Below are 11,630 nucleotides of genomic sequence, written 5' to 3' on the forward strand. Positions count from 1 at the left end.
GCATATATGAACACAAAATTTTGTTTTTTTTTTTTTTCTTATAAAGCTTTTCTAGAAAAGTACTTTATTTTTTTTATAAGTGAAAAGGCAAAAGATTTTCTATTTTCATTACCAAACTTTCAAAAAATTTATCTATATATATATTTTTAAAGAATTTCTTTAAAATTTAGTAATTTTCAGTAAAAAAAAAAGAAAGGAAATAAGAAAATAAAAAGTTATAAAAATTAAAATTATGAATATACCCTTACATCTTGTAAATAGCAAAAGGCCACATGATAAAGATACACACTTAAAATAGATTTTATAAACTCAGATCTTTTCTTTTGTGTTATCTCCCTCGCATAACGGTAATCAAATAATATAATAATAAATAGACTTTTTTCTCTGCCTATTTTCTTTTCATTTTCGTTCCATAATTAAGAACCAAGCAAGGCCTAATAGTTTACCTGGAAATTGGGTAAAAATGTATGGATTTGCGGCTTGCTTAGGAGACATAAAGGGTAAAGGAGACGATTCATTTGTGCTTAGATGAGTAAATCTAAGACAGGATTCTTAATTGGGACAGTAGATGGTATGTATTGAAAGTGTAAGTTAGTGCTCTCCATTTTTTTTTTCATAAATTTTAGTATTTATAAAAATTAAGAGAATTAAAAATATTTATTATTAAAAAAAATAATATACTTAATAAATTTTTGCTTGATTCTATCATTTACAAAGGATTCATTAGGTGTTGTTTCAAATTACTAATATATATAAATTATATATAATAAAATGCCTAAAATAATAAATTAAAAAAATATTTAACATAATTTATTGAAAGTTTTTTGAAAATAATTAATTTGTATTAAGAATAATCAATTAAAAAAAGAATTTTAATATATATATATCAAGAAATTTTTTTTCTTGAAGTCTTTATCTTTTAGTAAAAAAATTTTAAAAAAATAATTAATTATAAAAAAAATTATAATAATAAATAATAAATTATCTAAAATTTATTAAATACTCTTCAACTAATAAAAAATAAATTATTAGACTGTTACTTTTTCACGTTACTATACCTAACATTTCTTTTAATTCAAAGTGGTTTGAGTTGGACTAGGATCAACAACGCCGGCATTATTCCCCAGCAAATGTTTTTGCAAACTCTATTCATATCTCAAATCATCTTGTTTAAAAATTAAAATTTTATAAGAATTAAATTTAATTTAATTTTTTATTAATTTTTATATTAAAAATATAAAAATTTTATTTTTTTAATGAAAAAATTATATTTAAAAAATATATATAATTATATAAAAATCTAATTATTGTTTTTTTATAAATAATTTATTTCAAATAAACAGATTAACCCACGTTTTGTCACCTTGCGGCCCACTTTGACTTGGAAACGGAAGCAGAGAGTGTTCTTGTCTTGCCGGTTGCTACGCATCCGAAGTTAGATATCCCTCCCCACCCCCCCCCCCCATGAGCCAACCCGACAAATAAAAGTGGCTTATTCGACGTTGTGGGCGGAGAATTGAATGAAACATTTCTTTTAGGTAAATTGTAAATTCAAATTGAAATTTGGGTTGTTCAACAGGCGTCACCCAAATGCAAAATGATGGAGCAATCCATTTCCAATCCTTCAATCTCCATCCTCAACTCGTTCCATTTCTCTTCTTGTCATTCCCATTCGTACTTCTATAATTACAATTGTATTTCTCCTTTACAAATTCTATACCAATTTGTGGATTCATCCAATGCTGCGATTCAGGCTCACAATGATTCCTCGGCTGCCAAGAAGAAGGGCCCTTACCCAGGCGGAATGATGGGCCTTCACGCGGGGAGGGATCCCAATGTGAAGAAGCCAGAGTGGTTGAGGCAGAGAGCTCCTCAAGGGGGCAGATTTCAAGAGGTCAAACAATCTCTCTCTCGCTTGAATCTCAACACTGTTTGCGAGGAAGCCCAATGCCCCAACTTTGGTGAGTGTTGGAATGGAGGCAGCGATGGTATTGCAACTGCTACTATCATTCTACTTGGGGATACCTGTACTCGTGGCTGCAGATTCTGTGCTGTGAAAACCAGCAATGATACTCCACCGCCTGATCCTATGGAGCCTCAAAACACTGCTCAAGCCATTGCAAGTTGGGGGTACTTCAAACTCTTCCATATCTTCTCAACTAGTGTTGGAAGCTGGAACTTACCTGAAACTTAGTTGAACCGTGATGGAAATGTTGATGGCTGGTTTGTAGTATTTCAACTGCAGTTAGTCTAGGTTATTCAAAAGTTAGGTCAAGCTGAACTGGAACTTTATTTATTTATTTATTTTTAAAAAAACACCCAGTTGAATTCATGAATTGGGTTATATGTGAAATTACATATGATGTAGAAAGTAGAAACACACACTATAATAATAATAATAAACACATATTTCAATGAGAAAATAAAAACAATATATGCGTTTTACATTTAAGGATATCGCATTTCCGTTGCATGAATGAACCAGGTTTTGAGATTGGTGAATCATTGTCAGGACAATCAATTTGCACTAAAAAAATTTGCTTACAGATTCTCACTGTGATTCTAATTTGTAGTTTGATAATGCAGGTATGAGCAAAGTTTATCAGTTTTGAAACATGCAAAGTTCAGTAAAGAGGGAATGGTAAAAAAATCTTCTATATGCTAGGTCTCGGAGAAACTGATGATGAGTTGAAGGAAGCTATGGCTGATTTAAGGGCAATAGATGTTGATATTTTGATACCTGTACAATATTTACCGGTACCTTGCATGTGAATTTGTTCTCATGCATTCAGCGTGGATGCTTCATTTGTAACATTGCAAGGCTTTGGATAATCATTTAGCTTCAATCATGCCAGAATTATTTATCTAGTTTTGCAGATCTTAGTCTGATTGGTGATTGCATTAATGAAGTTGGCCATATTCTGGCACTGTTTTGAGAATATTATTCTGATTTTGATAAACAATGTCTTTAGTTTACTGATTAACTGGTTAGGCATTCATTAGTTTATCTTGATATATCATGTTACTTGATTGAATTAAACATTATTAATTCAAGAATGGTTATGTACTGCAGCCAACTCCATTACACTTGACTGTAAAAGAGTATGTTACACCAGAGAAATTTTCATTATGGAAGGAATATGGAGAGTCTATTGGATTCCGATATGTAGCCAGTGGGCCTCTGATAAGCTCTTTATAACATATAGGAAGACATGTAAATTTTTAAGAGTTGGAATCTATAAACAAGTTAGTGCCCTGTTGAAATCCATTGGTGGTCCAGTGAATGACTGAGCTGAGTTTGACTCTGCTACTACATGATGAGCAAGAAAAATGAACACCATAATCCATTAAGCTGATATGTTTAAGCTGAAGCTGGGCTTAAGTCTACGACGTCCAGCTTTCTCAAATGAATTTATTAACCTGTGTAATCTTTAGAAGAAATAAGTATTTTTTATTTTCGGTCTTCTTATAGGGCGGGGGAGCTGTTTGTAAAGACAACGGTGAGAGAAAGGGCCAAGCCATTGCTGCCAAATTCTAGTGGTGTTTTGTAATTTGTTGTTGGGCTTTGACTTTCAACTGGCTGGTGTGATATGTTTTTTACGATTTTGAGCATTTAGCAAGTTTGGAATGGGGGGCTTTATTCTTGTTATTAGGATGTATGCTGTTTCTTTAAAATTTGATAGGGTGAGAGGGTGGAACGTATATTAAGGTGCTGGAGGAGATTGCAGGATGTGGATTTCTACTTTGCAGGTGTTGTACTGTGTGCTAACATTGCAATTGGAAGGGAATTCCCACTATCACATGAAAGAGTAAAAACCCCATAGCCAGTCCGGCCTTGTTTGCGCCAAATGTGAAGTGTGGTTACGAAACAGGCGGCACGTAGATGCCACACTGTTAGGAAATAGAAACTTTTTCTTTTTTACAATGAAAGTTAGGCAATAAGAAATACGAAATATACATTGCTAGGAAATAATATATTTGGTTTTTTTTTATGGTTAGTTTATTATTAATAACAGAGATTTTTTTTGAGGTGCGAGAGAATTTAGTTTCAATATCTAAAGATAGTTATTGAAAAAATAAGATGCATCTTAATTTTAATAATATATTAATTTAGTGGGCTTGGAATTGACAATTGGGATGTGCCGTACAAACTATTTTCTTCCCCAAAATCCTTTTTCTTTTTTTTTTTTCTCCCTTTCGTTATGGGTTCCAAGGCCCTTGTTGTTGCTTCGTTGGTCTTCTCAGTCCCTTAGGGTGTAGGAGACCCTTCTGTCCCTACTAGGTTGTGGGTAACCTTGCCTGTAGCTAGCTTGGGTTATAAATAATTTTGGGTTTGTTTATGGCTGAGCAACAAATTTGTATAGGAAGGGTTTTTTCAGGCTGCTCGGGGTTCTTGTTATGATTCTACTCTTAATGTTTTGCAAGCTTTCAAGGGAAGCATGTTTTTGTTGCCCTTGAAGGTTTGGAGGCTTGCCCTACTTGTGCGTTCGTAGAATCAGAGCTGTAGTGTTTGTTTTTCTCCTCTTGAGAGGGTAAAACGCCAGTGGGCTGCTTGTAGATTGGTGTTGTCGGTGCTTTCTAAACTCTAATGATGGGATTAGTTCTCTAGGTTCAGTGAACTCTACTTCTCGTTTCCTTCGCATAAGCCCACCAACGAATCTATGCTCTTGTGGTTGTTGAATTCTAGTTTAGCCCTATTTATCTCCATGGATGCTACTCTATGAGTCTCATTGTCTAGCTTTGGCCTTATATGACCCGTTCTTCCATTGGCACTCAAGATCTCCGATGATAGTTTGCAAAGGCGTTGATGGCACTCAAGCTACTCTCTGTTGTTATTGGTGTCTACTCGAGCTACAATTGTTGTTCTACACCTTACCCTTTGTTTGGGAAGGAATTTTTTTTTGTTTTTAAATAATCGAAAGCTTTTCGAGGTTTAAAAACTTTTGTTTAGAATGACATAAGGTTTTTTAAAATATGATTTTTAGAATTTTTTAAAAATCTTCAAAAATTTTTATTTTTCAATTCATCAAATTGATGAATTAAAGATATTTACTTTTTAAAATTTTTAAATACTTTAAAAAAAAATTTCATTTTCTTTCCAATACTAAAAAATTATGAATATTTAAAATTTATGAAAAACCTTACTTCAAAAAATAAAATTTTATTATATCATATTTTAAGACTTCTTTTACATTTTTGGGTGACTTTTTAATGACTTGGGTTTCATTTGCAATGCTGCTTATTATTATTATTATTATTATTATTCGAAAATATGTAATACTTATTTCAGTAGCTTTAATTATTAGTCTCGTATAATTGGGTTTTAGCCCACATTTTGCAATATAATGAATATCTAATTTTCTGGAAAATAAAATGACAGTCGGGTTACTCAATAGCAATGGCTATTATGCCTTCACCGTACGGCAAGAAATCACAGTCACAACTCACAATGGATAGTGGTTTGATTAATTAAACTCGATGATTAAATGATTCGTTACCATTAATGGAAAATGGAGATGCTCACCATCTTGCAAATTTTGATTTTTTTAATCGGTTACCCTGCAGTTGGCTCTCTGTTTGTCCCGAGCCTTTAATTGCCCAAAATTTGATTTGGGCAATTGATGCCCATAAGTCCTCGTAATGCAGATTTGTAAGTAAAAAAAAAAAAATATATATATATATATATATATATACACTTAAATATTTTATAGTTTACACGTTTTATTAAAAAATGTTTAAAGTTTTCCACAATTAATATTAAAAGATAAAGTGATAAACGGTATTACATATTTATTGACGTGATATATATATATATATGACAATGACGTGATAAATATGGCATTGACATGACATAACATTAACGCCACATCAGTGACAAGTCAGTGCCAAGCCAATAATAATATTATTATTATTATTATTTTGAAATCTAAGTGTAAAATGTTGAAAGCATATGTCCAAAGCTGAAAGCACATATTCTTTAAGTACAAAAAAAAATAAAAATTTGGGTCCTGAATGCTAAAAATTTAAAAGTATATGATACTTAAGTATACTTTATGTTTTAATTTATAAATAAATCCTTAAATATTATAATTATTTCTAATCTTTTTGCCTTTGTCTCTCCCTCTTTCTCTCTCTCTCAAAGATGGAATAAGAGAGATAGAGATGGAGAGAACCCAAATAGGAAGACAGAGAGAGGTGAAAGAGATGGATAAAGGGAGACAGTAATAGAGAGAGAGACAGGGATGGAGAGAGACTCAAATAGAAAAAGAGAGAGCGATCGAAAGAGATAGATAGAGGGAGAGAAACTTAAATAGAAGAAAAGATGGTAAAAGACATGGACAGAGAGAAAAACAGAGTGAAAGAGAGACAAGAGCAAAGGAATTAAAATAATTATAATATTTAAAAACTTATTTGTCAAAATATAACGATTTATTTATAAATCAAAAGTAAATACATTTAAATAATTAAAATAATTATAATATTTAAAAACTTATTTGTCAAAATATAAGAATTTATTTATAAATCAAAGGTAAATACATTTAAATATCATGTAATTTCAAACTTAGGGAACATGTGCTTTTAACTTTTTATACCCAAAATAAAAATTATGATGCCTCCAATTGTTGCTGGTGTAGATATCTTGTCTTTGAAGGACAAAACTATTGCTTTGCAGCTTCAACTTTTGTTTGAGGATGTTACTTTTTTGTTCATGACCATTCATTTTGGGAACAGACATCATTCATTGTTCATTAAAGGCCTTTTCATTTCTCATTTTCACTACTCAGATTCTATTTTGCTTCTATCTTATAAATTCTCTCTCTGGTTGTCCTGTGCATAGATACATATATGTTCTATTGTTATTTTGTTTGGGACGCTTACATGATCAAAAGTTTTTCCCCTCTCACTTTGTTCTCATTTCTCTTGTAGAGTATATATGGGCTGATTTTCACATTTCATGGGAGTGGTAGAGGATAATGAACCACCCTTGAAACGTGTGAAGATTCCCTTAGTAGAATCAAAAAATTCTTAGAGTATTCTTCTGTTACAGAACCTGTAGCTCGCTCTTTGGGAGAATTGATGGCTAGGCCTCTAACCTCCCAAGGGGCTCGACAAACAGCTGGTCCAAGGGGAGTCATCAAAAGATTGGAATTTGTCAAAATCATAACTAGGGCATTGTACTCGGTTGGTTATGACAAGAGTGGGGCCCTTTTAGAAGAAAAATCAGGAATAGCCTTGTAACTCACCAGTGGTTAGCTTGTTTATGCAGCAAGTGATGGATGAACAATGGGATGAAAGTGTGGCCACATTACATAAAATTGGTATTTTGGATAAAAAGACTATGAAATTGGCATCTTTCTTGCTATGGGAGCAGAAGTTACTCAAACTTTTGAACATGGATAATGTTGTTGCTGCCCTAGATACTTAAGGAATGAGATTGTGCCTCTTCATATTAATTTGAACTGTGTACATGAGCTTGCTGCTTGCGTTATCTCTCCTTCATGGTGTTTGATTTTCGGTCAGGATGATGAGGGCGCAAATTCAAGAACCAAGATTCTAGAAAAACTACAGAAGCTGCTACCTCCTACAGTCATGATTCCTGAGAAAAGATTAGAACATCTTGTCAAGAAGGCTCTTGATCCAACGTGATTCTTGTGTGTTCCACAATATTTTGGATAGTGATCTGTCATTGTACTCAGATCATCAATGTGGGAGAAACCAGATTCCTTCTCAAACAGCACAGGTCAGCTGTCTTCTGGGCACGTGGTCTTTTTCTTTCAAAGTCTTGCATGTTCTTTTTCTTTTTCCCTTCTCACTTGATTGGCCTATAAACAGAATTGAAGTCATAATTTAGTTTCTGGATTAAAAAAAAAAAAAAAACTAATAGTTGGTTTTGATAGCAAGTTTCAATGGGGAGAGCATTCAGTCGGTTCGGTTTCGAACCGAACCGAATGCCAAAAAATGAAAAACTGAATCGCTTAAAAATATAAATCGAATCGAACTGATCACCTAAGGAGAACTAAATCGAACCAAACCGAGAAATATCGGTTCAGTTCGGTTCCGTTGCATTAAACTGAAAATATTAGAATTTTTATTTTTTTGGGCTAGGTTATGCTAATTGGGCCTTGAGGCTTATACATCTTGGGCTGAAAAATTATTTGGGTCATTTTATTATTCAGTTTAATCGGTTTTATTGGTTTTAACTGATAAAAAATCGAACCGAACCGAAAATTGAATATGTTCAAATTTTCAAATCAAACTGAACTGATAAAATTAAAAAACCAAACCAATTGAACTGAAATCGCTCGATTCAGTTTGGTTTTTCGGTTTTTCGGTTCATCATGAATTGAGCATCAAATGTCTTTAAAATGATTTAAATTTAATGGATTTGTGGATAAGGAAGCGAAGAAGAGTAGGAGGGATGGAATGCCTTAATTGTAGCTTGGGTTAAAGGTGTTGAGCCTGTGACATTGAGTGGGGATGCAAAAGTAAAGAATTGCATGGGTTGCTCTACTGGAATCATGCTGGTGTTCTACCTTTTACAAGGGTATCGCAAGATTGAGAATTGGTGTTCGTGCTCTATTCTTATTGATCTTACGTATTCAAAGTGGATATGGAAGAAGAAAGGATATCCTGGACTTCAGAAAGAGCTGCAAGTTGGATGTGGGCAGGTTGAAAGATGTTATTGGGTATTAATATTCCTTGGAAATTTATTTGAAATGTAAAGGTGCCTCCAAAGTTGTTCTCCATGCAGCTCTGGGAAATTTTTTTGACTTTGGCAATCTTATTACCTTGAAATGATACTACATTTGTAGGAGACAATTGAGCTTCTTCTACTTCATTTTGTTATAGTGAGGGAAATATGACTACTATCTTTCTTGTTATTGGGAGTGCCTTAGGTGATTCCACAGTTTGTGTCCTCCTTGCTGGTTAATTGGAAAAGGAAGTTCTAGAAAATGACAAAATCCAGCAAGATTGATGCCTTCTGTCATTAAGCCTAATGTGGTGCATTTCAAGAGACAGAAATAGTAAAATATATGTAGATGTTGAGCTACAATTCCATGGTCTGAATGTTCCGTTCCTGAGATTTTTGTAGGATTGGAGGGCTGTCTATTATTTCCTTCCTGGGCATTATTTTTGTTTTCTGCCATAATAAATATTGCAATATTCAGTTGTGATCTGGTCACTGCCATTAATAAAATCTTATGTGGCATACTGGATTCGTGCTATCTTATAATCTAAGTTACTTTGCTATATGACATACTCCCTTGAATGGTCTGCACATTTGCTGCTGTAAATTCATATTCAGTTATTTCACAATTGCCCTTGTGTAAATTTCCTTTTATTCTAAATGAACAGATTCTTGAAGCACATAATGATGAAGTTTGGCCTTTGCAATTTTCACATAATGGCAAAAATTTGGCCTCATCATCCAAGGATAAGTCAGCAATCATATGGGAGGCAAGTGTTTATAATATTCCAACGATGATGGAGACGCCAAATACGTACTTTCTTTTGAGTTTTTATTTTAGGCTTAATGACTAAAAAATTCAAAGGTTTGGTTCAAGCATCAATTATGGCCAATTCTTTTATATACATCTGTTTCATCATTGCCATCAATTATGGCCATCTAGAGAAACTGACCCAAGTTTTCGAATTTTTGGGACATAAATCCTTTAATAGAACTGGCTATAGTCATGTGTAGAGCAAATTTAGCTGTATTTGGTTAATTATTATATTTAATTATTGTAGATTAAAGAGGATGGTCAAGTGTCATTGAAGCATATATTAAAGGGTCATCAGAAACCAGTGTTGACTGTTTCATGGAACCCTGATGACACCGAACTTCTTACCTGCGGACGGGAAGGGATTATCAGACGCTGGGACACCAGTTCTGGAGAATGCATCCATGTTTATGAAAAAGCTGCTGTTGGCTTGGTTTCCTGTGGATGGGTTCCCGATGGTGTGGGGATATTTGTTGGCATGACTGACAAGAGCATCTGCTAGTGGGATTTGGATGGAAAGGAGCTGGAATGTTGGAAAGGGCAGAGGACGGTCAGGATATCAGACACGGTCAAACTGATGATGGAAAGAGGATCATAAGCATATGTAGAAATACTGCCATACTTTTGCTTGACAGGGAAGTGACATTTGAGAGACTGATTGAAGAGGAGGATTATTACTTCATTCTTGTTATCAAAAGATAATAAATTCCTTCTGGTTAATCTCATAAACCAAGAAATCCATCTGTGGAGCATTGAAGGCAATCCCAAGATTGTTTCCAAGTATAAATGACACGCGTGCACGATTTGTTATCAGATCCTGCTTTGGTGGATTGAGCAAGCATTTATTGCAAGTGGGAGTGTGGATTCTCAGGTACTTCTTTTTTACAGCTGCTGAATTCAATAACAGTGAGGAAGTTGTCTGCTTCTGATGAATGATACAATGGCAGAATATATTTTACCAGTTTTACCAATGTTGTTTTGTTTTGCCCTTATGAAGGTATTATCTGAATATTATATTGTGTGTATATCGCGTGCATGGAATGCCAGATGGCCATTTCATAAAAGGTTCAATATGCAGTATCCCTTCGGAAATGTTTGCTGCAAATCATTGCCTTATTGCAGGCCATAGAAAGCATCTTATGGATGCTTTTGATACAAATTTTTGTTTGTCGAAGTGTAAATCTGAGAACGAAACAACTGAAAGTGCTTCAAGTTCCTTGAAACTAGCCAAAATAGAGCATTGGCATTGAATGGGATACAACATTGACCTTAGGTAGAATGGTGGACGGTAATTTGACAGAATGGTGGACGAAAAAAGAGCTTTTCAGGTTTACTTGTGGAGCAGCAGCAGCAGCTTGCTTCCAAGGAACCTTGCACGCATTGTATCCAAGCATGTGTAGTTTACTAATTTAAGGTCTTCCATCAGTGCCTGTAACCTTTAAGATCACTTTGGGATGACAATGTTCGGCAATGGTTTAAGATAGTGTTTAGTATTTATACAACTGTTTAGAAGTTGAGGGAATGGTACATAAAAGTTACTTTTCTTCGCTTTGAGAGAGCTTTTTTATTATGGTTAGATACTATTATTTTTGTACTTAATTCAATAATTATTTTTATTAACACTTCTACTTTAATTTATTATATAAACAATTAACTACTAATATCTAATAACTGGTAAAATTATTAATAATTATTAAAATAACTAATGACTACTAGAACAGCTAATATTACCGAGCAGAGTTTAAAATATCTATCAGTTACATTTTATATCAACTCAATAATTAGAGTCGTTAATAATCCATTTGATAAAAATAACCTTTAACAAAAATCTGAAAAATATCTAATTTCAAATTTTGCTAATCTACACAGTATCCTCTTACAATCAGCTACGGCTTTACTGCAGCGCGAATATCTTACGACTGCTTTAATAATCTTAGCATTTTCAACTTGCAAGATGAGTCTTTAGGAATGTTAACGAGTTAGATTTTTACTAGTATCTGATCCGATCAGACATTAATAGAATGGGTTTGAATAAGTTTGGGATGGGTTCAAGTTGAAAGAATAATATCCGTAGGTTTGGGTTTTACACGTTAGTTATATATTTTCAAACTCATTTATATATATACT

The 11,630-nt window shown here is 33.4% G+C and overlaps 1 protein-coding gene and 1 pseudogene across 1 annotated transcript; both read left to right on the plus strand.

Annotated features, from left to right (window-relative positions):
* The first annotated feature begins 1,462 nt into the window (after positions 1 to 1,462).
* Positions 1,463 to 2,960, plus strand: LOC110666627 (lipoyl synthase, chloroplastic). Its single transcript, XM_021827190.2, has 2 exons — positions 1,463 to 2,130; positions 2,587 to 2,960. Exons 1-2 carry the CDS (start codon positions 1,598 to 1,600, stop codon positions 2,663 to 2,665), a joined length of 612 nt encoding a protein of 203 aa, XP_021682882.2. The 5' UTR covers positions 1,463 to 1,597; the 3' UTR covers positions 2,666 to 2,960.
* Positions 2,961 to 6,955: 3,995 nt separating this feature from the next.
* LOC110666601 (WD repeat-containing protein 26 homolog) lies at positions 6,956 to 11,486 on the plus strand (annotated as a pseudogene).
* Positions 11,487 to 11,630: the final 144 nt, after the last annotated feature.

Source organism: Hevea brasiliensis, chromosome 6, assembly GCF_030052815.1.
Source record: "Hevea brasiliensis isolate MT/VB/25A 57/8 chromosome 6, ASM3005281v1, whole genome shotgun sequence".
Classification (NCBI taxonomy): domain Eukaryota; kingdom Viridiplantae; phylum Streptophyta; class Magnoliopsida; order Malpighiales; family Euphorbiaceae; genus Hevea; species Hevea brasiliensis.